Raw genomic sequence first — 27,720 nt, 5'->3', positions numbered from 1 at the left:
TTGGTTTCAGACGCGACCGTGATAAGTGAATTTCTGCGAAGTCGGATTCCTTATTTATAAATGTAATATTTTTGTAGTTAGACCATACAAAACATGTTTACGACCTGCTAAATATGTTTTTTAACATTGATAGAGCCCTGTGGACATTAAATAATATCCTTATAGTATGACACAATATAGTAGACATAATGACAAAAAAGAATCCATTTCAGACATAATAAAACTTGTGCTCGTGTGTTTTGTGTTTTCGTATGTTTCCCACGTACAGTATGTGGAGGACAGGAAGTGAATTTGGGGTTTCAGAGTTGAGTTTTACTTTAGCATGGGTTTTGGCCACAACAGTAATCTGTGTTATTATCATGATGATTCTGATTGTTGTGAGGTCATTCAAACTTGCAGTACAAGCCTGTTGTTTTGGCAGTCAAGCCTGGCCTAGAGTATGTGTGTCTCACTGAACATTACAGTAACATTACTGACATCTAGCGACCAGTGTAGAATACTACATATCACAATTTGAATGCATCGTCTTAATGCCTTATACTGTATTTGTACTGTATTTTAGCTAATTGAGCCGTTTTTATGCTTGAAAATGCTTAATTTAGACAAAAAATACATAACATTTGCTTAAAAATGCAGGGATTTTTTTACTATGAAGAGGCCACATTCAACCACAAAACTGCATGATTAATGATTAAACCGTGATAGAGAACTACAGTCGTCCCTCACAATATTGTGGTTCGATTATTGTTCCCTCGCTCATTCGCTGTTCTTAAAAAATTATGAATCATTTGGAATCAGAATAATTGAAGGCTAACTAGTTAGCTCGCTAGCTTACTAATGGTTAAAGCTATGGCCGTCTCGTGTGTCCCTGCTGTGATCCCATAGCCTGGGCATTACAGTTGAGCAATAGTGTAAAGAAAGAATAGTAGGTGTGTAAAGGTGGCCACAGGAGCGTTATTTCATGTCTGCAGGGCTCTAACAAGAGTAAAGATTGTTTTCTATGCTCTAACTATGAAAATGTTCCATTTATTAATATCGAAATTCACTTATCGCGGTCAGGTCTGGAACCAATTAACTGGCATAAATGAGGGATGACTATTTTGTCACAGTACATCCTTCTAACAGTAATATGTGCCTGTTTATGGGCACCCAACGTCATTTCCCTCACTCGTCTGCTCCACTTTTGAGAGAAGAGGCACTGAGACGGTTGCGTTTGAAGTTCTGGGTTCCATGACGTCATAAAGGAAAACCCTCCTTCTTCATGGACATGATACCAACTCTGACACGTCTGCAGCTAAATAAACATGCACCTTGAACATGCCCACCACACAGGTTTGTAAAAAAGAACAACAAAAAAACAGGCTTTGCTACTTGTCTTCTTCGGCAGAAAGGCTAACATCAACTAGCATGATGTTACTGTTAAAATATGACTGAATGTTAGCACTGTAGCGCACATACTGCAGCTATGCTAGTGTAATGTAAACATTTGTATCCTCCATCCATCTTCTATGCCGCTTATCCTCACTGTATGGTATGCTGGAGCCTATCCCAGCTGACTTCGGGCGAGAGGCTGGACTGGTCGCCAGCCAATGGCAGGGCACATATAGACAAACAACCACCCACATTCATAACTGTGGACAATTTAGAGTCGCCAATTAACCTAACAATGTAGAATGTGGGAGAACATGCAAACTCCACACAGAGATGCCCAACGGAGATTTGAACCCAGATCTTCCCGATCTCCTGACTGGGTAGCCAACGTGCTAACCACTAGGCCACCCTGTCCCGCTCCTTTTATGAGATATGATAAAGTGTACAATAGCGCTTCTTGGATATACACACTATGAGAGACAAGCGTGGAGAAACACACAGCTCATTAGCAGTGAAGCTACAGGTACGCAAAATAGTGTGTTCCCATTAGGGCTTACTAATTTTAAAATGGTATCAGAACATCAATAAATCACACATACGTACTTACTCAAATATATCTCTTAAAGTGGTAGAAAACTCATGACTTCAGCAATGACTTCTGCACCGATTGAACGTAACAGAGAATGATATTTCCTCTCAAAACCCGAAGTGGACACTTTCAAAGGTTTCCGCATATACAAGAAAAATTCTGGTGGGCCACCACAAAAAAATGAATGTATGGGAAACACTGAATTATATGGACTGGAGATGTCCAGTGTTCCCAAGAACTGTACAAAGCCCTCACGTGAGTACGCACCGAAGGAAGGTACTTTTCGCAAGTCATTCCTTGGGTGCATACATTCTAAATCTGAAAGCAAGCCGTTTTGTTTTCTTTGCATCTCGTCATTCTTGGAACTGCTGAGTGTTTTTGATATTTTGGACAAGCATTTACGAATCAAGCACATTAAAATCAAATTGCTCTTGTTGTGAAGGCCACAACTATTCAGAGTTTCTCACCACGTCCTCTCTGCTCTCATAGGACAGCTCTGCTTTCAGTGTTTTTCATTTTCTTCTGACCCACTTGGACATTGTAGATAGACTCAAGTGCGCGTTAGATTTCATTTGAAGGAAAGGAAATGAATGTAGCGTCGTGAAACTTCAACATCAAGGTGGAAATCAAACACCAGTTGGCTGCTTTGTGTGTGCAAAGCTGTTTGAAGGGTATGATTAACAGAGCAGTGCAGCGTAATCATTGTTGTGCGTGTTCACAAATATGCATGCCTGGTCAATGGTTAAAGAAGCATCTTCACCATGGAGACTAAACGGATTCTTCACCCTCTGGGGCCCTGTTCAGTCATTTGCAGGGACGTTATGATACCAGAGTCTGGTTGTCGAGTTCTACAAATCTCAGTATTTAATAAACTACGTTTTAATAAAAACCTACTGTGCACACAAGTTACCTCCCATCTAAGTTGCAACAGACCTCTTATTTTCATGTTTATGTCAAATAGGAGCTATGTTTTTTGTCTCGTTCTGACATTATGCCTCGGAATTGAAGCCAATCATCAATTCTTTTGTGACAGTATTAAAAAATATATAACGATATTTTAGATGGGTGACCTCCAAGCAACAACCGCCAGCTTTAATTGGCTTGGCGTGATCAGCCATCACCTGGGCATGCACAGAAAAATGTTGGATCAAAAAAGAACCATAAAGTTTATTAGGTACCACAAGAAGTTCATCGTTGGGATTACTTCTGCAGCGGTGGACTTCACCTCTGCAGGCATGCCGTGTTCTTTGTTAGTGTGCCCAGTTTTCATTTAATTGGGGAGTGGGTGGGCCTCTCTTGTAGTCCGTGCATGTTTGTTTAATTTGATAATGAGCACGCTGCTCTGCATTGCCTCAGGTGCAGTAAAGGGATACAGTTGCAGTGAAGCCGACAGAAAGCAGACATTCGTGACTAAAGGGTTCTGGTTGCACATTTGGATTAAGTTCCTTTTTGCAGTCTCATGATGACAGATGTTGTTCCTGTCTCACATCTGCCCAAAGCTTGCTGTTGTATTTGCTAAATAGCGGCGGTATGATGACGTCCCCTGCTGTGTAATCTGCTTGTGCGCAGTCTCCCACTGACTGGAGCCGGAAAGATGTCAGTGTATCTGACAGGCTTGGATGCATCGAGCAGTGATGATGCTTGTTTGCTCTTGGAGCTGAGTTTTTTTTTGTCTACTGTCAGGCCTACTGCTGTTTGAGTGTCACTAACAGTCTACTGTTTGGTGCGGCGCCAGACAGAAGACTCACAGTCCATTGTGTAGGAAGCATGAAAGCCTATTTGTCAGAGCTGTATTGCTGATGGTGACAACTCTACCTGCTGTGTTCTTAGCCTTGTTTGCATTATTCCTTTTTAGACTGTTAAAGTGATAAAGCTTCACTTTGCCATTGTGCAGGTGAAACAAGGTGATGCTTCTAATAAGTCTTAATTGTTGAAGCCATGTAATGTACCCCCCAGTCCTGCACACTTAAAAAACATAAACCAGTGTCGATAAAACAGCTTACTCTGAATTATTTCTCACCTGTATATTTTAAGGGTCTGTCAATACAAGTTTTTCACTTCTGATCCGATGCAGATATTGCAGCCTCGACAATTGGCCGATACTGATCTCAATCCAATATCAGCACAAATCATACATACTTTTATTACATATTTTGTAGACTGGAATGTTAGAAAAGGCTTGATCGAGTGATATTACCTAAACAGAAAACTATAATCAGGTATGAGCCATTTACTTCTTTATGCATTTTGGGTATATTTTTATGCACAATGTAGTGGCGACAGGGCCGCACGGTGGTCTAGTGGTTAGCATGTTGGCCAACACAGGAACAGCCTGGAGATCGGGAAGACCTGGGTTCAAGTCTCCCTTGGGCATTGGAGTTTGCATGTTCTCCTCGTGTGCGTGTGGGTTTTCTCCGGGTACTCCGGCTTCCGCCCACATTCCCAAAAACATACAGGTGAGGTTAATTGGCGACTCTAAATTGTCTAAATTATGAATGTGAGTGTGAATGGTTGTTTGTCTATATGTACCCTGCGATTGGCTGGCAACCAGTCCAGGGTGTACCCCGCCTGTCGCCCGAAGTGAGCTGGCATTGGCTCCAGCATACCCCCGCAACCCTAATGAGGATGAAGCGGTATAGAAAATGGATGGATGGATGGGTAGTGGCGACAAGGTATAATATGGCGAGGTTCAAGGTGCTCAAGCGTTTAAACATGACTTTGCTCACCTCCGACAGGGGCTGGTCATCTTTTCTGTTATAGCTAATGAATTCTTGTCGTTGTTAGTTTATCGGTAATCTGAATAATAAAGATGAAAGTTGCATTTCTATGTGCCACTTTTTGAATTTTCTCTTCAGCATTTAATCTTTGCCACGTAGGAGCAACAGCGAATCACGAGGGGAGTTTAATGACACTGACTGATGACATATGACATCTACAAAGTAACATTTATGATGTAGGTAACACATGTGATCAACCCACACAACAGTTGATTGCGATCAACGTAATGGACTGAACTATGACTAGGGTTGGGCATCATTTAAATTGGAACTATTCTAGTTCTGACCCTGAATCCTCATTTCGATTCCGGTTCCTAACGAGTCTCAATCTGATGCTTTTAAGAGGCAGGGTCATAAAAGTCTGCATGGTTTAAACGAGGGCGCTAATTAGACTTCTTTCTGGATGAAATGTCTGAACTTCCCCAGGAATTTTTCAATGATATGAACTTTTGATCAACTTTGCTATGAGTTTCTCACATGATGCTGCAGGCACTTACTGTAAATATGTACTAACCTGGGTGCAGAATATCAAACAACCTGTAAAAGGTTTGTCTATGAGCTATGAGCCATATTAGCACTAGTAGACTTTGCTGCCTCATTGTTGGTGTAAGCTCTTTTTTATGACACCCTTATTTTGTTATCACAAGTAAACCAGATGTAGTCCACATTGCTTTTATTTTAAAATCCGGAAGTGTGCTGTGTGGGTTGAGAATGTCTCTTGACTTTTGCTGAAAGAGACGCGCTGACATACATGAATACATACGTGTACATGAATAAACTTGCATCCTGCAGTCGTGGCTCCTGTTCTTTATTAACACCGAACTTCCCCGACATCAGCGGGCATCCTGAAACCCTCGGTAACATTGGCATGAGACAGACGTCATTTATTTATTGTTTGACTTGCCTGATTCCAACTGCTTAGAGGAAGTTGATATGATACAGTATAAGTGATATAAACAGGTACATGTGGAGTTAACTAGGATGGTACTCATCAGTCAAGCACAGACCTCCGCCAAGGTGGAACAATTTTAATTTGGATCATTAAAAAAGCCGACAGTGTTAACCGAAGTGAAAAAATAACGAAGGCAACATGATATGCACCAAAATCTCATTTTCTTCTTCCTTATTACATACCCCACTTGCCTACAAAGTTTTAGGAAAATTGGTTTTGGCGATTTGGTAAAACAAAACTCATAATGCTAATAAGGCTCCAGATATTCCCCATAAAAGGACCAAATCCCAGTTGACTGTTAATTTTTTTTAAATTGTGTAAATATTCAAGAGGGGCAAACATATTGGGGGTTAAATATTATCAAAGGCAGGGGTGACAGAAATCACTAAAGGAGGAAGAAGGGTCCACATAACTACTTTCTGTATGATGCCATCTTTTTTGAACAGGCACACCATAAATCTTGGCCTTACTCCTTTGAAACACGGGCTTTACATGCGACTTCGTCCATAAATCAAGGAGCAAGCTTCTTCCTGAAGCAGTGAATAGCACAGGGGTGCATTGTTGGCATCTTTGTCTCAGATTGTCACTCAGACATTGTAAGATGTTGACAGGATGGTGATCGGGTCTTTGCATGTCTCCATTAACACGGAGGGCGGGGTTGACCCGTGGACTGCTCCCATCCGTCATTTTCACCCATGGAGACCTTTTCATTGTTGTGCTGTCTGCCCCGTTCACTTTTGTTTTCCAGAAACTGAGAACACAAAACATTTTTGTATCAGCACTTTGTTTTTATTCAAGCTGTTCTCCTCTATTTTCTATTAGTGGCTTCCTTTACAGGCATAATGAAGCTTGCTTGGCGACATTCCGTTTATGTCTTAATAAACACATATTCACTCTCTCCATTTTCTCATTTTCTTTACAGAAGAGGCAAAAAACACAGCCTTATACTTCGAACGCAGCTGTCAATCAGAGTCCACGCCTGCATCGGTGAGTACTGTACTGTATTTATCCCTTCATAATGGTGAAATGTGTGCCGCATCACCAGTGAGGTATGAGCTTTAATTGCCACTATTACCAGCAGCTTTTTTTTATTGGGGTTGCACACAATGCACAGTGGCAGGCTGTAGGGAAACAGCTTGATTCTTAATTTGAGCGCAAATTAGCACTCTGCGACACTCTGCTAGGCTGCATGTTGGCGCAGGACACAGATTGAAAACATTTAATGTTTTTAGAGTTACTGTGTTCTGTCACTTTTCTTTATTGGGCCTCCTGGTGTCTGAGTAATGTGAGGGAACTAGCACAAAGAGCTGAGTGGAAACACATGGAGACTTGCCTGCTAGTGACACACACACACGCACACACACACACAGACACACGATGAACATATCAGCAGCTGCTTAAGCTTTTACTAATATGAAGTCCGTCAGTTTTTGGCTCATGCTCCTGTGTGAAAGATACTTTCCACTTATTTGTTTTTTTTTAATAGCTGTTCATTATTTGCTGCCTGTTTACATGGTCATAGAAGCACACACATGTAGTGATACACATGTATACATACTGGTCTCTAGAAAGTAGCTCGCTTCTCTTGTGATTTATCCTCCTCATTGAGCCATGACTGCTATTAGTGAAGTTTCAAATCTCAGGAAGAAATACAAGAAATGAGAAATACCACTTTTGCAGGCACTCCAGTAATGTGACAAGTTATTTGTTAAACACTGTCAAGAATCCTAGAAGCATGGATCTTTGTTACAGTACAAGTAACTGCTGTTAGTAGCTTTTAATGAAAATTCTTTTTTTTAGTTTTAGATTTAATTCCCTCATACTCTTCTTTTCATTGGTACACACTGTGTGAGAAAGAATATACACACAAATGTGTATCCCCAGGTCCAGCCAACCCCGCGTTTCGCCCGGGTCCGTAGAATGAGAGTCGAGAGCATGGCCATTGAACTAAAGCTCGGACTGTCAAGTCGATGGCTGTGTGTCAGGGAGTCAGGTCTACCAACTCACTCCATAAATCTTGCGCTCAATCTGGTCCGACCCTGTGTACATGCATGGCTCAAACCAGCGTCCACAGAATGAGAGCCAAGCACTCTAGTTTACCGACGTACATCTGCACAACCACACTGGCTAGCACCTGCCTAAACCTCAATCTCATCCTGGGTTTCAGCACCAATGTAACCTGCCTGGGCTCATTCCAGGGTCCGGAGCATGAGAGTCAAGAGTCCTAGCCATTGAGCTAAAAGTCTGGACTGTCAACTTGATGGCCAGCTCGTAAGGTGTCAGGGAATGAGGTTTCCCAGCATACTTTGGTAGGGCTGCATCAGCTGCCATCCGTTGCATGTGAAAAATACAGGAGGTATTGTCGTATTTTTTTGTTCTTTTGACATCACTATTTTTATAGTAGATTATTACATGAAAAGGCTTATGTGTATGAGCGTTATGAAGTAGACATGCTCTAACCCTTAAATCTTTTGAAATTCTGTCAGTTTTTGTGGCAGAATATACTGTAGGGGTTTCAGATGTTTCAATCCACTCGTCTGTGGTGTTTATGGAGTGGGCTACAATAGGGCTTTTCCTTGTTTTAGGGTGCGTTCACGCTTGTATTTTTGGTTTGGTTAAAACAAACTCTCATGTGTTCGCTTTGCTAGTACCGTTTGTTTGGTCAAGCGTGAACACAGTCTTCTGACCAACCAATCTGATCAACCAAACAAGCGGTCCGAGACCTCTTGAGTGATGGGTCTCGGTGCACTTGCAAGTGAACTCTGATGCGATTTGGTTCACTTGAACTCAAAACAGTGAACCCTAAACGGAGCAAAGACATGAATGAGTGTTAAATTACAGCAAAAAGCATGCAGAGGTTACAAATGCTGTCTTTCTGGTCTGCTCTCTCCCTCTGCATTTGTGACAGCGCCGCTCTTTCAAATTGTATTTTTGAAGCTTTTCATAAAATCTAAGCTGGTAAATATAGCAAAATATAAAACGAACCTACATATTCACCCGTGCAAATATAATTTGGAATATTTGAGTTACATCACAAAATATGTCCTTGACTGCACAGCCTTTGGAACGCTAAGCTAACCACACCAAAGCGCGCACAGAGTTTCATTCATGTTTCATACAATTTCCTTCAAATAGATTGCCTTCGCCACATAATCGAATGGGTGTTTTCCACCGTGAAGTGGCTTCACAGATCCTCATTCTGTCCTCCTGCTGTTGCTTGGCTGAGCTTAGTGCAGCCTGCAGAGAAGCAGACAGACTTGCTGCTCTTCCCTTAAGTGGATGATGACCCGCTTTCTTTTTAAGTTGACAGCCACCTGTTGCCCAGTGTACTCAGTGGACTACCCGCGAGGCTAGCTGATTTATTTCTTCCAGTCAAGGTGGTCACTGTTACTGTAACTTGTCCAGACATTTGAGCCTAATTTTATCTGACTGTCGGGTTTAGCCTGTAGCCCCATGAGTGCAGCCGTACAAGGTGATTTTTTGCCTCTGCACAGGAGATCATTCTTTAGTCCTCCAAAGACAAAATGCACTGGTTTGCTTGAGACTGCACACCGCTCTTGTTGTGTATTAAGTCAATTGGCACGTCACTACTGTCAGTCAGAAAGTCCAAAATGGTCAGAAAGTCCAAAATGTCCCCAAAGAGGAGCCCACATATTGTCAAGGCTTGTGTTGCAGGCTGTACTTTTTGTCTTTTTATAATAGGAATTGATGTGAAACTAAAACTTTACTTTTACAATGAAGTGCCTTAGACAAGACTTATGCTCTGTCTCCCTTAAGGGATGTTATTTCTTTATGTCTGGAACTAATAGGCGCGTATTAACTTTACCATTACTGTTGGAATGTGCAGTTTAATATGAATGAAGCTGTAATTTTTATAGAATTAACCCTACCTGCGAAGAAAAAGAACATTTTGTCTAAAACTAAACATGCATGTCTTGTTTTGAATAAATATACGATTGCAATTTGGTATTTAGCTTTCTACAAATTGTGTCTCTGAGTGTACGTGTCATAAACCACAGCAAGAGCTAATCAAGGCTTCCATAATCACAGCCATTAACGCCCACATATGCAGGGTATGGTTCTGCTGAGTTCTCAAAGTCAGTACAGGAAGTAAAGTGGTTACCTGAAGAGCTAATAATTTATCAAGCTTCCTTTCGTAAAACCCACAGTGGATGCAGTAATTTGTTGTAATTTAGCAAAACAGACTGTTTTGTTTTTAAGAGCGTTTGTCAGGCGCAACACAAAGGTCTTTGTCAGTATGCAACTTCATTAGCTCGAGTTTGTTTCTAGGCCGAAAATATTTAGTCCAAACAGACACCCAATGAATCTCATTAACATTTAAGTTGTCTCGGAGTTTGAAGAGTCGTCCATGGCATCTACTACTGCAAAATCTCTGATGTTAAAGAATATAGATCCCGAAACAAAACAAATTAATTTTGCCGCTAAACATAACTGAAGCAGGATTTAAAACGTTTTTTCTTCATTTCTCTCAAGCTGCTGCTGCTGTTGCTGCTCACAGTTTGGAAACCCCTGAGAGATGATAAACACTGAGCCACTGCACCGTGCTTGTTTAAAATGTGGACATTAGAAATGTCATGATAATACTATACAGTTGGTCCCCGCACAGTCGTGATTCAGTATCAGCATTTACAAATTTGCGAATTTGCCAATTACTCAAAAATGTTCTTCATTTGCTGATGATCCCGGAACGTAACCTTCATGAGAAGCGGGGATCCATCTATCCAACCATCTTCTGCCGCTTATCTGAGGTCGGGTCGCGGGGGCAGCAGCCTAAGCTGGGAAGCCAAGACTTCCCTCTCCCTTCGTCCAGCCCCGAGGCATTCCCAGGCCAGTTGAGAGACATAGTCTCTCCAACGTGTCTTGCTCTGAGCAAGGGGCCTACACCCATGGGGGACCCATGGGGCCCGGCCGGGCACAGGCTGAAAAGGCAATGAGTGGTGAGCTTATGGGAGGTGCCAGTGGGGTTGTGTGAGAATACAGGGATCTAATGTAATAATTTGTGGTTCTGTTTGATTTTACTTATGTGACTTCTGAAAAGTATATGTTACGAAATGTTTTTATCCGTTTTTATTAAAAAAAAAAAACAATCCCATGTTAGTATGGCAGTATGGCAAAAAGTATGTCAAAAGCCTGCGATTTAGGAACAAAAAGCCAAACTAAGTGTGTTAGCATGGACCACAGACATTTAATTGGCAGATGGTGACCCGAATATAATAGTGAGTCTATTGTCAATTTTTAAACGTGCAAACCAGATACAAATTTCCAACAAACTCATTTGCATTTATTTTAGAAGTAAAATAGCCCCGAAGCCCCGTAGGTTTACAGCGTTGGGGCTAAGGGCATTTTGGACAAATACCAACACATGCACACGTGTACGCCTGTAGGCAATGAAGTCACAGAATGACTGGAATGCTCCAGTTATTTATGATAACCATCAACTTTTATAAAATAGCTCTAAGAAAAGACAAAACAATCCACAGAATCACAGAACCAACGCCATGTGTGCTCACATGACATATGAAGACGTGTCATATAATTGATACCATTGCTCCTCCCTCCATGCACAACACAATGAGCTGAGGTGATTTTGTTAGAGAATTGTAAATGCCATGGAGAGACAGAAAAAAGATAAAAGAGACAAGGTGGAGACTTGGCCTTAAATGACTTCTGTTGTGCTCTGGCGCCATATAGAAAATAAGATTAACTTGAGCATCTAGGAGGGGCGGGGAAGGCCTTTGGTCACACTGAATTTAGGATATCCTTGGGTCACAGTAATACACTGGCTGATGTGTTCTGTATTCATACATTACACATTGCTGTAAATGATGGCTTTTCTTCACATGGATAAAAAACAATCCATTTCAAAGCTAAAATGTGTTGGCATTCTCCCTTTAAGTGCGGCTTTATCTGTCAACGCGCTGATCCCATCCGAGCAGTGACAGCCGTAATCAGAAGATGCACATTCTTAGTGGATTATCTGCATTGTCTTTTGCAACCACCGAGCTCAAGACATGAGTCATTGTGACTCGCACTTCTTTTCAGGCTATAATTTAGTCAAATTGATAGTTTTGATCTGCATGTTGACAACTGGAAACTGGTTGACAGTGACACTAAAAATGGAATTGAATGAGCCGTGCATTTTATTGTATTATTCCCCTGCAAAGCAAGTTGCTCATCACTGCTGACAGCATCTTTGCATACTGTGAAGTGTGGCTTTTTTTAATGCTTTTAATGGTTTGTTTATGTGCATGATTATATGTAGCCAATTTAAGTTCCGAACCACTTTGGTGAGGACATTTTGAGTCATTTTGTGTGACGTCAACAGTGTAGCTTCAAAGGGCGCTGAGGGTGAAGATTTGTTTTTAAGGTTACCATTTGTTTTAAAGTTCGGTTTTGGATAATGTCAAGCAATTGGCTCTTGAGCCGAAGACCGTGCCTGCGTTTTCCACACACGCTGCCAGAGCTGTGCTAAGCTTGCCGATCTTGCAGGCACGTAAAAAGACAGTTCCAGCTGTGAAGATAGCCATTAAAAGCAAGATTGGCTTTAAATGTCTGCAGTTTTTTCAATTAGAGCCAAGATTGCTAATTGTAACAGAGTTAACAGTTCCTAGCCGTTTAGTGGCCTAAGTGAGGGGTGTCCAAACCTTTTCCACAGAGGGCCACACACTGAAAAATGAAAGCATGCAACGGCCGCTTTGATATTTTGTAAACCAACACATGTAGATATTATAGGAAGTTATGTATGTATTTCAAGAAAAAAAATGCATCTCAGCTTTTTTGGCAAAGCTTTGACATAATTTTTCCTTACAATGTTACTACGTTGTTCTCGTAAAATTACAACCTTTTCTGATTAGAGCACAAGTTTTTCCTCTCAATATTTTGACATTATTTTTGTAAAATTACTGCTTATTTTTCCATCGTTGCTGTTTTTGTAGTTTTCTTGTTAAATTATATTTTTAGAATGTGCAGTCACAGGCCGTAAATGGCCCCCAGGCTGCACTTTGTACACCCCTGGTCTAAGTCAAGAGTAACTTTTCATTTTACATCTCTGCATTGTTGTTCATGTATCTTTGGTGATTTAAAGGTAAGACAGATGTTTCATAACTTTTACTTTTTGCAGTCATTATCAGGCAAGCTCATCAAATGTCTTGCCTTGTTTCTGTGACCAGAGCCCGCAAGCGCAAGCGTATCGTGTAGTTCAAAACACGCGTATCACATGGCACCTGTGGGACTCAGTGGAAGATGAAATGGTCTAGACTCGCATCTTTTCGACTTCCCTCTAAGAGACCCCAAAATGGGATTACAGTCACCCTGGGAGGCCAACCCAAACAGCTTAGTGCCAAAGAGGAGAAATGTGAGGCAGCCAACGTCTCAGAGCGACGGGAGAGTGAACCATGTCTTGATTCTCAAGTCAGTGGAGGGATCGCTCGTATCACTCACCTCGCACTTTTTCCTCCAAATGTTTTTATATTCTTTGTGTTTGGCCATTAGCCCAACAGCCCCGTGCTGTGAGATAACACCATAGCCTTGGTGTGTGTGCTTCATTTTTAAGCTGCAGTACAGGAAAATGTTTTCCCTGTTGTGTGACTGTCCTTGAAACCAAAACATTTTTTCATTACAGAAAAATAGAGCTAATTTTTGGCCTTTCTTTTTTCCATGTACAGTACTGCACAAGGCCGAGACATCAGCAACGGTGATTTGTTTGAGGACAATCATATGCTCATGTTCTCACACACTCATATAAAGGCATGCACACATTAAGAAGCCATCTGGTTCCAGTTGAAAAGCCCCTTAGCACCCCTCCTTACCCGTTCAAAGACAAGAGGGTTTGTAGTTCTACCTCTTGTTTACTGAGGCGAGGGTGTGTGAACAAGCAGACTGACCCAGTGACAGGAACATCAAGCCGTATTTTAACCACATTTTAGGTAAATACTAAACAGGCTTGCATTTCGATCACAGCGTGCATAAGCTGTGTGTCAGACATGTATAGTCAAACCTCGGTTTTCGTACACCCTACTTTTCGTACAATTTGGTTTTCAACAACAGTTTTCAAAAAAATGTCATCACAGTTGCCTTTTTGTCTCGATTTCCGTACGGCCACATATTGGATGTGACAAAGTAGTATTTCACGGAAGCAAGCGCCCAAGCAAAGCATTCCACGCTTGGTAACTCAGCCTATATGCTTTTTTTTATTGAGTCCTACTGCTAAATAACCCACCATGGGGCCAAAAAAAGTTGCAAGTGATAAAGAAGGTGAGGAACACTATTGAATTCAAGAAAGAGCTAATGTCGGCAAAGGGGTCAAGGTGTTAACGATAAAGAGATCACAAACGATCAAAGATATTGATAAGTTGTTGTTGTTGTAGAGCAATGAAAAAATGTTAGCGGGAGTGTATCCTCCTCTGTCTCGCCACCTCGTAGTCTCCCATTTGCCAACAAGAGTTTTCAATAAAGGTAAACGTGATGTTAATGTTTAGGCATTTCATTTGTCGTTTATATTTATTTCCCATTGTTTTCTCTATGTAAAACTATACTTCTTCTCTATTTGTATTTTTCTTAATATTTTTGTCTTCTGGAACTGACTTACACTGTATATTGGATTTACATTATTTCCAGTGGGAACAATTGTTTTGGTTTAAGTACAGTTTGGTTTTTGTCTGACTTTTTGGAAAGGGTTATTAACGACAATCACTGTAGGTTCACTGTAGGTTATCATAGCATCAAAACAACTGAACCTGCCAGCAAATGAACCAACAAATAATAAACCCTGTAAAAAAGTGACACAACCATCATTAATTCTTGTTTTATTATAATCCACAGAAAATCCATGCCGAAAAATGTGACCCATATCATCCCGAACTGAACCAAACCACCCGTGGCTCTGTACATTTGATATCTCTGATATAAACTACCAGGCAAAAGTTTGAACACTCTTTCTCATGGTGTGTCCAAACCCTTGACCAGTAGTGTATCTGTAATGAAACATTTAATTAGAAACAATGCAATCCTGTGTAGAGGGGTAGAAGGAGATAAACTCCTCTTATTTCCACAAATCATTACATTTCATGATAACAATTACAGTAGAAATGCCAAAAATGCCTTTCTTGCTGTACTCAACTAAATGGAACTGCACTGCTTGGTGGATATGGTCCTTAAAATGCACAAATAACCAGTGTAATCTAATCCAGTGTGTGTGCATTACATTTTGATTGTGACTATAACAGTGCCTGAAGCCCCTCCTGCTCTCCAACAGCAAAACACTCTCTATATCCACCTTTTTCCATCATGCTACAATACAGTATGTTTTAAATAACTGTTGCATAGACTAATCTTAACCCAACCTGTCAATCATGCGAGTAGCTAACCAAAATGAGGCTAAACCTCAATCATGACACGCGAGTAAAACAGCTCAGAGAGTATCGACAATGTAAAGCGGAGTCTGCTGGGATCTATAGCCGCTGTGAGCCTGGTTATTCTATGTTCAACTGGACAGGTGTGTAACCTCAGCAACCACAGGCTTTAAACAACTCACTACTCACTGGAAAAAACATCAGGGTGGTTTGTTTTGCTACAACCAACATGTATTTGAATTCTGCAGAATATAGTTTATTGTATTTTAATTTCAGGGTTTGTGGTGTTTTGGGGTGAATGCTTGAGTGCTTCTGCAAGGAGCCGGTGTCCGCCCACTCACTATAATATCCTTCCTGCAGCAGGGATCAAAAAGTAGTTTCTCGGGGTGTCCCGATACAACTTTTTCCCTTCCGATCTGATATTGCAGCCTTGAATATCGGCCGATATCGATCTGATATCAGAATATATTATACATACTTTTATTACTTGTTCAGAAGTGTGGAATGTTAGGAAAGGCTTGATCAAGTGATATTACTCAAACAGAGAATAATAGTGAGCAACAGTAGGTATGAGAAAAACTGACCTATTTACTTCTCAATGTCGTTCTGTGTGTTCTGTGCCAGCACAGGGAAATTGTGCTTGCAGGTTGTGCACTCAGCTGCAATGTGTTTTTTGGACTTTAACAAAAAACACGGTGTAACTAGCAAACATCTTTTATAATGGTAGTCCAACATTGCTAGAAATGTTTATCATTTATCAGTTTCTGCTCAATTGTGCAAAATGTATGCATGTAATTTCGGTTTTTGCACATTCCCTGTGTTTTGTATTGCTGGTTTTGCTGTGAAATTATGACCATTTGCAAATGTTATTTCATATGTTGAAGTATTTAAATTACTATTCTGTTCAACTTGCATATCACTAAATTCTATAAAAATAAAAAGGCATTGTTATGGGAGAACATTTGTGTGTGTTCCCTTTTTTAAGTACTATTTTGGGCACCGTTTACGCACCTGCGTTGTTTTAAAAGTAACGATTTGGCACTGGTATCAGACAATATCTAAACCATACGTAACCAATTTTAGAAATTGGTCTTTCGTCACATAATACATAACAAAGGAGGTTCAATCCATATGTTTCTTTTACTGGGAAACTAGTAAACCAGGACCAAATGTGTGATTCCAAATTTAAGGAGTAGACCTACTCACACTAGGGCAGTGCTTCTCAAATAGTGGTGCGGGCCCCCCTGGGGGTTGGGAGAGGTTGGAGGTGGGGTGTCGTGAGAGGCCAACCTGCCAACATGGTTGAATTTGTCGTACTTAGCATGCAATTTGACTCTTGAATATGCTTGTATGCTTTACTGCTCTCCCTTTGCTGCATTTTGCTGGTTTCATTTTCGAGTTCAGTCTGTACTGTACAGATAAATGAATAGATCTTATCAGTTTCTCAATTGTATTTCAAATCGGGGGAGTGTGAAAATATTTCTGCATGACAGAAAATAATCGAGAACCACTCCACTAGGCCAATCGTACCGGGCTTCGGCCTACTTCACACCTGAAGTCTTGACACATCTGGCTAGTGTGAGCACTCTGATACGCGCTCAAAGTTCTTTCCTCTCCCTTGGCAAGATTAGAATAGATGGGCCCAGCGGCGGACTTACCATTAGGCAAACACAGGGAATTGCCTGGGGCCCTGAGATTTTCAGGAGCCCCCAAACGTCTCATAAAAACTGATTATTGATTTTTTTCTTTGATTTAAGTACATATTACTTTTTTATTCTTAATTCACGTGCTTAAAACTACATCAAAATGCATAATCTATCATGAGCGCTTCCACTGCTCCCTCCTCCCTTCTCACGCAATGGACTATTCCGTGTATATGCAGATTGATTCCGGAAGACGGCAGAGAAACAAACTTGTTGGCGTGGTTTGGGGAAAACTGATGTGGAGTTACTCTAGTGGAGGAGAGAAGAGGAGAAGGCGAGAGGAAAACAGTTTCTTAATCAAAACTACAGAAGGTAGACAGCCAGACGCTCTTGACAGCAGTACAGCCGAGAAGACTGCAGTAGTTTTAGGCATGAAGCTGAGAGTGATGCTTTTAATCACACAATTGTGAGTATTAAAGTGGTAAACTATGTTACACGTCGCTTAATGTTCTTATCAATTTCAGTAAAAGCGTTTGCGATGATTCACCTGTTCAGTAACAATAATTCCCCAGAAGGATTTCAAGGACCTTATCTAGCTCAGGAAATAGGAGAATTTTATCATATTCACACTTGTGAATAAACATGGTAATGTATGGTATAGTATGGTATGCTCATTTGTTTCAGACATGCGTAACAAGTTACATGAAGGAACTGTAACTAGCAACTTAAGCTGACAAATAACTAACAGATTTCAAAAGCAGGAAAAAAGTGGCCTAAATTACGTACTCACCTTTTGTAAAAATGGAATATAAAATAAATAAAACTTTTGTCAGGATGTGGAGGGCCCCAATGACTGGGTTTGCCTTGGGCCTCCAAATGACTAAGAGGCTATCCGCACAGGAACAATTTCAGGTCAAAATGGCAAAGAGTTTTTATCGTTTCAGCCTTTCATCCACATCACATGACCAGAAGTGAGCTTTGGGGACAAGCCAACTTAATATCTGAATATTTCGAATGTCATGACTCACTGGTATTTTGTTATCTTATACTCCCAAAGTAAGTGCGGAAGATGACGGACTTATGCACATGCGTTCTTTCTTCTTCTCTAGTATGTTGTGTCACATGGTTCCGTCTGCGTGTCTGTTCACAGCGCCACACGTAGGTGTGCCTTGTGTATTACATCGTTTTCACTCAGTAATTCGTTCCTGTCTGGATGCAACTATTTACTAATCCGGTGTGGACGCAATTTTTTTTCAACCTGCCCAAAAAAAAAATCTCAGGAGCGTTCCCGTGTAGACAGGGCCAAGATATGCCCCTGGATTGGCCACGGCACAGCCCGATTACTGAATGTAGCCTAGTCATAGAATGATGCACGCCCTCCTCGCAAGTTCTTAATGATAACTGAAACAATTCATAACAGCAATAAATATGAATACTAAAAAAATAATCCAAAAGACAAAAACCAAGGCAAGCTCTGGAAACAATCAAGAAAGTCAGCACAATTGCAGTCATACAGCAGCACAGAAGTGATGTGACAAGCAACTTGGCCGATGTGCGGATTGTCAGTGTGAGCTTCAGCCAGTGGGGGCTAGTAGAAGGAGGGGGATTTGTGCCCAAGTACAAGTCAGTATGAGCGGCCTACTGTGAGTACGCCATTGCATTGTCCTAAAACGGTGCAGTGTGGAAATGTATCATATATGCACCTACTGTATTTCTGAGCTGTTCCCATACAGTGTAGTACATTTATGGCACATTTACTCCATTATCATATGCCAGAGTAAAAATGTGTAAAAGATTTACAAGCTGTCATGCTTGAGAGAGATTCTCATCAGGAGTTATAGTTGGCTTTACCATACGAGCAGAAAGTATTTCAGTACCAGTATATACCAGTAAAATTGCTGACAGCTTGCCCAGTACTCAACTGGCCTTCAGCCAAATCCCAGTGTTTCATTGAATTCCATTCCGCATCCTTTCCTTGCCACTTTGATTATGGTCATTTTATAAGGAAATGTCATTTTTCCCTCTCTGCATCAATCAAGACAATAACCCTAAAAAGAACAAAAACATATTTTCTGTTTGTCGTAACACGACTGTCACTCACCCGGTCTTACATGAATCAGGCTTGTTATTGCTTCTCTCACTTTGGATCAAGTGGTGTTGCCACAGCTGGCGAGCTTTGAATCATTTATATTTCTGTTTGGCTTTCAAGGGGATTTATTGGATTTTTGTCACATTTACACGGTGAGATTGATTCAGTCTTCAGCCTGACATCAGCTACAAAAACTGTCACGCACTGTTAGGGTTTAGTGTAAAGGGATGTGACAATCATATTTGCACGGCTTGTCACGCGTCCAAATTGGATGTCTTAAAAACTAAGAGTGCTCCCAAAGACCCATGGGCTGGAAATAAACTTTGTTTCTTTTAGACCTTTTACACTTGGACTCCTTGCTGAGAAAGGAATTACTAAGGTAGAATATTTATTAGCTTTTTCATATACTGTCATGGGAAAAAATGTGTTCACCTAATGGTGTTTACTTTTTAAATGACATTTGTACTGCCCCCTATGGCTTGTGTTCAGAATGCTTCGGAAGTTATGCTACCATAGATGTCGTTCCCCTAAAGGTGTCTACCACATCAAACTAAAGTTACAGTGGGTGTTTTGTAAAGCGTATTGAGCTGTGGGAGAAATGTTTAGTCAATTCAAGATTCAAGAGAGTTTTATTGTCATGTGCATAGTACAACAGCAGTTATACTATGCAATGAAAATCTTATTCTGTTCATTCTCCCAAGAAAAGAAAGAAAACAAATGAAAGAATAAGAACATAAGAAACATAAACACATAAACATATATACCAATAAATTAAGCAACAACAACAGACGAGACATTAATACAAGTAAATAATACAAATAAATAAATAAATAAAGTGCTATGAGTGTGTGCGTGTGTTGCGTGCGGCGTGTGCGAGTGCTTCGTTGAGGAGCCTGATGGCCTGTGGGTAAAAGCTGTTTGCCAGCCTTGTGGTCCTGGACTTCAAACTCCTGTAGCGTCTGCCTGACGGTAGGAGTGTGAATAATGAGTGTTGTGGATGTGTGCTGTCCTTGATGAGGTTGTGTGTTCTGCGTAGGACTCTAGATTTATAAATGTCTTGCAGTGAGGGGAGGGCTGCCCCAACAATGTTCTGTCAGGTCTTGATCACCCGCTGGAGTGCCTTCCTATCACGTGTTGTACAGTTACCGTACCAAACAGTGATGGAGGCGGTAAGGACACTTTCCATAGTGCATCTGTAGAAGCAACTCAGGATTGTGGTGGACATGCCAAATTTCCTCAGTCTCCTCAGGAAGTACAGTCTCCTTTGGGACTTCTTCAGAATTTGTTGGGTGTTGTGAGACCAGGTGAGGTCCTCGCTGATGTGTGTGCCAAGGAACTTGAAGGTTTTCACCCTCTCCACCTCAGTCTCATCAATAAACAGGGGTCTATGCGGCTCCTTTTCCCTTGTTCTTGGGTCGATGATCATCTCTTTAGTCTTATCTGTATTGAGAAGGAGATTGTTATCACGACACCAAGCTATGAGGTCCGCCACCTCTCTTCTGTATGATGTTTCAACACCACCAGTGATCAGTCCGATGACTGTAGTGTCATCTGCAAATTTAATGATGCTGGTGTTGTTCTGGGAGGCCACGCAATCGTAGGTGAAGAGCGTGTAGAGGAGTGGACTCAGCACACACCCCTGTGGGGTCCCAGTGCTCACAATTCTTGAGCTGGATGTGCGGTTGTGGACTCTGACTGACTGGGGCCTGCCTGTGAGAAAGTTAAACACCCAGTTACAGAGGGAGGGAGACAGGCCAAGTGTGAGGAGCAGACAGACATTCGACATTTGGTCTCGAGATTTCTATCCAATATTACAGTATGAGTATGAGATTATATTGGCCTGCATCTAAAATCGCTGATATCAGCACTCTGATAAAACCGGTCCATTCCAGACTCAGCTCCAGCATTTCTATCCAGCATGCAGGCCCCACATGATCACAACAGCAATGCTAACAAGTGCTCACAAAGGAGCAGGACAACGTCGACCGTATGACAGCACCCCTTGACAAAGTCTGTAAAGGATGTTGTAGCTGAGTGCAAAACCCGCACTGCACATGTCCGTTGCGGTGGCACAGAACCAGGGAAGTCCAACACAACCAGCTCTGTTGGGTATCCAAAGCAGCACCACAAAACCAGCATGAGGATCCTCACAAGACCAAAGGGGAGAATAAACAAACTCCGCAAACAACCAACGGCATCCAAAACATCCGCAAAGCGTGGTCAGATTGATATCGGTATTGGCCAACATTCAAGTCCGTTATGTCGTTACCATATTGCATCATATTATACAAACCAGCATGCTGCAATTCTAAACATCTACTAGAAATATTAGCTTGTGCCTTGGGTATTTTTCAAACTTTATCAGCTCCAGAAAAGGGCTATGGCCGTTATTTTTAGAGCTGATGTAAGCTTCAAGTGCAAGCCAGGAGTGGGATAAATAATATTTATATTGCAGAGCCTATAATGAAACATAATATCCTTCTCGGTGGTATTCGCACAGCTCCTTGCCAGTACTGTCATTCATTTCCCATCATAAAGAATGCAGTGACAAAGGTGTCTGGAGAATAAAACGTAAAAACCCTCAGGAGGTATTGGTACTGTATGCATTGTCCCCCTTTGGATTTTTATTTTCTTTGTCTCCACTGACCTCCAGAAGGCTGGCTTCATTTTATTTTAATTTATAGCATAATAAAGTGTGTCCCAAGAAAACTCATACTTTCTCAAACTCAAACTTTAAAGAAAATTGGCTTCAAAGAGTGAGCAAACACATGTCAGTTAAGAGCATAACTTCCTTGGTAGCAGTAGCAGGGTAGCAACAAGAGAGTTAATGATAATATGAGACTACTGTAATGAATAACTTAAGAGGAACCCTCATTAAACAAACTCTGAGTAACTGCCGAGAGCTCTGCTTCTTCCTACTTCTTAGTGCAAGTGTAAACGTGATGTACTTCAGTGGAATTTTGTTCAGCATGTTTGGAATGAACTAAACCATTACCCATGCAATTAGATGTGAAGTTGTAGCTGTAAAAATGACAAAAGTAACTGCAAGTCGCTTCACTTGGCCTCCCATTACAGCAGCAAGCAACACTGAAACACTCGATCCATTCGCCTTCATTCCAGTCATCACTGGAGGATGGGTGGCTGAAGCTCAAATAAAGAACTCAAGCACCAGCCCAAGGGACACCCATGGCTCTGAAGAGGACCACTCAGAGTGGCCTTAGTGGGACATGATTGGAGATGCTTTGTTTCATGCTCTAAAGCCAATGAAAAGAGCCATAGATAGATAGAATGAGAGGAGGCTGCATGCTTTGTGGCAACATCAGCCAAGAGTACACTTAATCTGGTCAGCAATGCTAGGCGAGCAGCAAGTGCAGGTTAGAAAAATGTAAGAACATGAAGAGGAGTCATGCAAACTTAGAAATGCATGATTACAAAGACTGGCAAAGCTGGAACATTTGTTACAAATAAATGTAATTAAGTTCAATTACGTGACATTTCACGATGCACTTGTGTGCTCTGCATCATAGTCTCTGCGCTCACTTAAGCATTGTTACACATGAAACACTAAAATGTTTAGCCGATGCCTTTTGTATACAAGCCTGAATATAAGCCTTTAATCTCTTTGTTTGGAAAAGTGAAAAATGTTTGAATGTCTCCTAGTGTCCGCATGCCTACATTCAATAGCCACTCTGCTCTTTCTGCTCTGTGATGAATGCCTTTTGTTTGAGCCAGGTTCTGCACAAAGCTGAGAGCCCATATGAGGTTTCACTTCGATTTGGCTGTTTGCACACACCGATACAAATACAGGAATACCATACACAAATATCTGTTGAATTTGAGGGGCACTTTCAGGCTTAATTCATTCATAAATGAATTAAAATTCATAAATTACCCACAACTTTTAGTAGGGAATGTTCAGGCCATTATTTCTTTTGCTGCTTTGTTGTAATTGTGGTAACACTCAACACCATGTAATTTTATATATATGCAGTGTAATACCATGGCTTTGTATAGAACAGGTCCAGGAATGAGAATTTAGACCGCCCAAATTCATGAGCAAGAACTTGGTGAGAGAAACTCCTTTCAAACAAACAACCCCTAATTAAATCTTAACTCTTGCAAATCTTACTTCTTACTGTCTCTTTAAATTGATTGTTTTGATGGAAGGGTCTTGCCTACTTTTCATTTCAATTGAATTGGACTAAGGTACACTCCTGATTGAAGTTTTAAGAAATGAGAGTGGGACAAAGAAAAAATGAGTCAGCAATTTATTGCAAACAACCACTGAACTGAAATAATCTGTTCATGAGCTGATCAAAAGTTTAAAACCACAGCTAAAAAAAACCCCAAACCACCCTAACACAGAAATACAATTAAAAAAAAAAGGACTCAGTAACAAGTAGCTGCACCATTTTTGTTAATCACCGCAAAAAATTTGCTTGGGCATGCTTGATGCCAGTGTTTCTAGGAGGATAGTGGGAATGTTGCTCCAGGTGGTGAAGGTCTGTCTGGAACTGATGTCCATTTTTGTAAACTTCCTTTGCCGTTCATCCCCAAATGTTGTCAACTGGATTTAGATTAGGCGAACACACAGGACAGGATGGTCCACAAGAGTGGCATTAATTCTCTGGAAGAAGCCCTTTGTTAGGCAGGTATTGTGAACTGTAGCGTCGTCCTTTTGAAAAAGCCAGTCATTACCACACAGACGAGGGCCTTCAGTCATGAGGGATGCCCCTTGCAACATCTCCACATAGCCAACTGCCGTTTGATGCCCCTGCACAACCTGAAGCTCCATTATTCCATTGAAGGAAAAAGCAGATCATGATAGCGCCCCCTCCACTGTGCTATGTGGAAAACATCTCAGGTGGGATCTCCTTGTTATTTTTCTCATCAGAGAATAAAACGTTTTTTTCATCATTTAGTTTCCCATGTTTGGTGCTCTCGTGCTCCAAACGGCCAATTTTGTGGTCTCGTAGGCGACAAAGCATTTGAAGACGTTTTTTGTTCTTAAAACACTTCTCTCAGATGCCGTCTGATGGTTATTGGACCTTACGACAGAAATTAACTGAGGACGGATGAACTAAATCAACCAATATTGTATGTATTGTTCAAATTTGGGAGAGGAAGAGTCACTGGGAATAGTTAAGTTAGTGAGGATTAAATCTGCAAACTTGGCCAGACTTCAGTCTGACTTTCCAAAAGCCTGACTAAGCAAAAAAATCATTCTCAGGCATAATTTTTATCTCCTTAACTGCTGCCCAGTTGCAGAGTGTTAGCCACCCTGTTGCACTGCCCTTGATCAACAGTATGAAGTTTATTTTTTATGTCGGCTTGTCTGCTGGAATCATAGATGTTATTAATGCGTGTCATGACTCCACGCCTTTCAATACGTTTTGATGCAACAAGTGCACATTTTGTGCTCTCTTGGTGCGTCATCATGAAACATGTATATCAGCAAGACACTCACGCCAACTTTCCTTTTGTGCAGCTCTGCTCAGTCGACTGAGAGAGGCTACTGCAGCAGCTGTGCTGGAATAGTGTCCTGCATGGAAAAAGTATCTTGTGTTGTCTGGTCTTAATTATACCTTTAGCTTATGGGTAGCCTCATGTTGGAATGTCTTTTATTGACTAGAGTCAGCAATGGTCAAGTGCTTTGATATGAACCCCTTCTGAGAAATATATTTTTTGGGATATGCAATTATAAAGTATATGTATATATCAGTGGCAGGCGGTGCATTTGGCACCTGGGCCTTTAGTGGGGACTTGAACAGCCAGAATTTTTCTTGACAGACACTATGGGGGGAGCCGGTAGTATTAAAAAAAAAAGATAATAATATATATTGCCATACGTTGCTATTTACCCTAGATTCAAACCACAATCCCCTGTGCCAAGTTTCAACATCGTTACCCACTACGGCAATCAGACAAACAAACTCTTACATTATACATAAGTGTCAGGCATGTAAGTTCCTTGTTGGGTGAAGTGCAGCATTAATAGCTTGTCGTTGAACAATGCCAGCTCACTGCTTTTGTCTTATCAACTTGTCTTTGTCTATTTATGTCAGGAATCCCCTTTTTTTAAAGGCCAAAAAAAGTTCTACATATCTTGAAAGACATTTCTGTGTATTTATAACTTATGAGTATCAATATTTTTGATTTGTCTAGTTACATTAGGCCTTTTTGCTCTATTTGTCCACTTTTGCCCAATTTTTGTTGTTTATTTTATTTCTGCATTGAGCCACCGTCCACCGTTGGACCCTGTGCCACACTGAACACCCCTGGTTCGTTTCACCAGGAAGGTGAGGTGTTGCTAGGGGGGGAGGAGTGTGTCCAAGTGTGTCTTATTGTCTCTGTATCTGGCTATGGGTTGGGTTGCATTGTGGAGATTTGTACAGCTTCAGACCTGGAAATATTGCATTATTATCATATATTATAATGTATTATTATTATTATTATGTATTATTATAACAGTGGTATATTTGGTCTTAAAAATGTAGAGAATAATATCGTTTAAAACACTTAAAAATCCCCCTGCGTGGCTTTGTGACTCAGTTAAATAAAAGCAGTTGTTTGTCCAGTCAAAAACATTTGTTTGTCCAGTCATATTGTTTTATTGTATGTTTTTTAAAATGAATGTTGAAATCTCATCTCGTCTCGTATCGTGCACCCAATCTCGTGCATTGTCTCGTGACACCTCTACTACTCACGATAGATGTCAACGTCTCCTCAGTCAGCCATTGTGGGAATAATTTTGATTGTTGAACAATAAGGACTGCAGGCCTTCCCTTTGCTCTGATTAACTAATCAGAAGTTGGGGCCTGCAAGCTGGCTCTGAGAGGCAAATCAGAAGTCTGATTGGCTAAAAAAAAGCAGCCCCATTGCTAGTGTGTATGTGACAGGGACCAGCACTCCTGATTCTGAAGGCCCTGGGCAGATTACATTGATATGGTAAGACACGGAAGCTGAAATCGTCCGTGTCTTACTAAATATCTTACGCTACTAAATGAAGGTAATAGACTGTTGGAAATAAATTAATATAATTGAATTGAACCAATATTAGAATTTAAGTTGTACATGTAGGTCACTACTTCTGGTAGTGCTTAGGTCAGCAGAGAAGGTTTTGCTGGCCCTGACTGCACCCCACTGGTATACCCAGAGATATCTCCCAGAGATATTAGAGTTAGAGATTTTTGATACCGATATCAGCCCTTACCGATATAGGCAACAGCTCTTGCCTCAAACTAATGTCAGGTCACATCTCGTGTAATGAACCCATTATACAGTACTTCTTTTACTGTGATGCCACTGGATGCATTTCGCAAATAAACAGTATTTGTGCAAAATAAGACAAATACTGGGTTAGAAAAAAGTGCTATATATATTTTTAACATTTTGTCTCAACATAAATAGTCAGTAAAAAAAAATCATGATCAATAGTCAACTAAAATAACATGTTCTCCTTCTATGAATAACTAAGACAGATCAGTCCTCATAAATTCACAAATGAGAGTCCAGTTAAATAATGCTGGCAACCTACAATTTGGAAAGCTGCACATAAAAGACGCTTTAGTACTTACTTACCTAAGCAGAGCTTTCATTGCAGATTGCATATTTACAATCTACAGGCAATACATACTGAGCTAGCAAGGTTGTCGCTAAGTGGAGCACGTCATCACTCACGCACCGATATCATTATTGATACCAATATGAACGGATATCTAATTTTGTGGCAATATCCATTTTTTAAGGCCTGTTTTTGAAATAATATACTTTTTTTAAGATGTGCAAACTATGCAAATCGATTGTTTCAGCAGTTGTCCGAGTGGCTGGTCTCAGATGATCTTGGAGGTGAACATGCTGGACGTGGGGGTCCTGGGCTGGTGTGGTTACACGTGGTCTGCGGTTGTGAGGCTGGTTGGATGTACTGCCAAAATCTCTGAAACGCCTTTGGAGACGGCTTATGGTAGAGATACCATAAGCCAATACATTCAATACATGAGCAACAGCTCTGGTTGACATTCCTGCTGTCAGCATGCCAATTGCACGCTCCCTCAAATCTTGCAACATCTCTGGCATTGTGCTGTGTGACAAAACTGCACATTTCAGAGTGGCCTTTTATTGTGGGCAGTCTAAGGCACACCTGTGCACTAATCATGGTGTCTAATCAGCATCTTGATATTGCACACCTGTGAGGTGGGATGGATTATCTCAGTAAAGGAGAAGTGCTCACTATCACAGATTTAGACAGATTTGTGAACAATATTTGAGAGAAATGGTGATATTGTGTATGTGGACGAAGTTTTAGATCTTTCATCTCATAAACAATGGGAGCAAAAACAAAAATGTTGCGTTTCTATTTTTGTTGAGTGTATTTAAAAAGTGGAAGGCATAGTCGCTAACCGATTCTTCATAGGAAGCCATTTTTACAGGTGAACGTTTTAAAACATTACATTTCTGGTGCTAAATCGTTGTCCATTATATATTTTAAGGAAACTTTCAAACTTACAACATGAGTTGTCATTTTATTCCATAACATAGTCCACAATATATTAACGTCACGTCCTATCAGTTCCTCAACAGGTTCTATGTTTATTTCTCTTAGCATCTGACAGCAGGGAGACAAGGTCAACTGGGGTTAACCCTGACAAAACCTGTGAGCCACCTGGAGACCCCCACTGCACATCTCACCAGGATTATCCCACACACCCCTACATGTATGTTGCATACAAAGGGGTCACAGAGGTTGGGTTTATTCTACCGCTTTCTTCCCACCTCCGTCTTGCCTTCCACGCTGACTTTGATCGCAGCGTCCTCCGTCGCATATCCTCTAAATGGATGAATGGAGTTGCCTGGCACAGGCCTCTACGCAATCTCTGCAGGGGGACTGGTTTTAAAGCGCTTTTTAGTCCAAGCTGACAGTGGAGGGAA

The 27,720-nt window shown here is 41.0% G+C and overlaps 1 protein-coding gene across 4 annotated transcripts in view; it reads left to right on the top strand.

Annotated features, from left to right (window-relative positions):
• Positions 1-27,720, top strand: part of fhod3b (formin homology 2 domain containing 3b) — a 133,070-nt gene that overhangs the window by 16,213 nt on the left and 89,137 nt on the right. For all 4 annotated transcript variants that reach the window (XM_054781107.1, XM_054781106.1, XM_054781108.1 and 1 more), the window contains exon 3: positions 6,612-6,676. In XM_054781107.1, the coding sequence (XP_054637082.1) occupies positions 6,612-6,676 (65 nt within the window). The remainder of the gene's footprint in view (positions 1-6,611; positions 6,677-27,720) is intronic.

Source organism: Dunckerocampus dactyliophorus, chromosome 7, assembly GCF_027744805.1.
Source record: "Dunckerocampus dactyliophorus isolate RoL2022-P2 chromosome 7, RoL_Ddac_1.1, whole genome shotgun sequence".
In the NCBI taxonomy this organism is placed as follows: Eukaryota; Metazoa; Chordata; class Actinopteri; order Syngnathiformes; family Syngnathidae; genus Dunckerocampus; species Dunckerocampus dactyliophorus.
The sequence above is the reverse complement of the archived record's forward strand: the minus strand, read 5'-3'. Positions and strand labels throughout refer to the sequence as shown.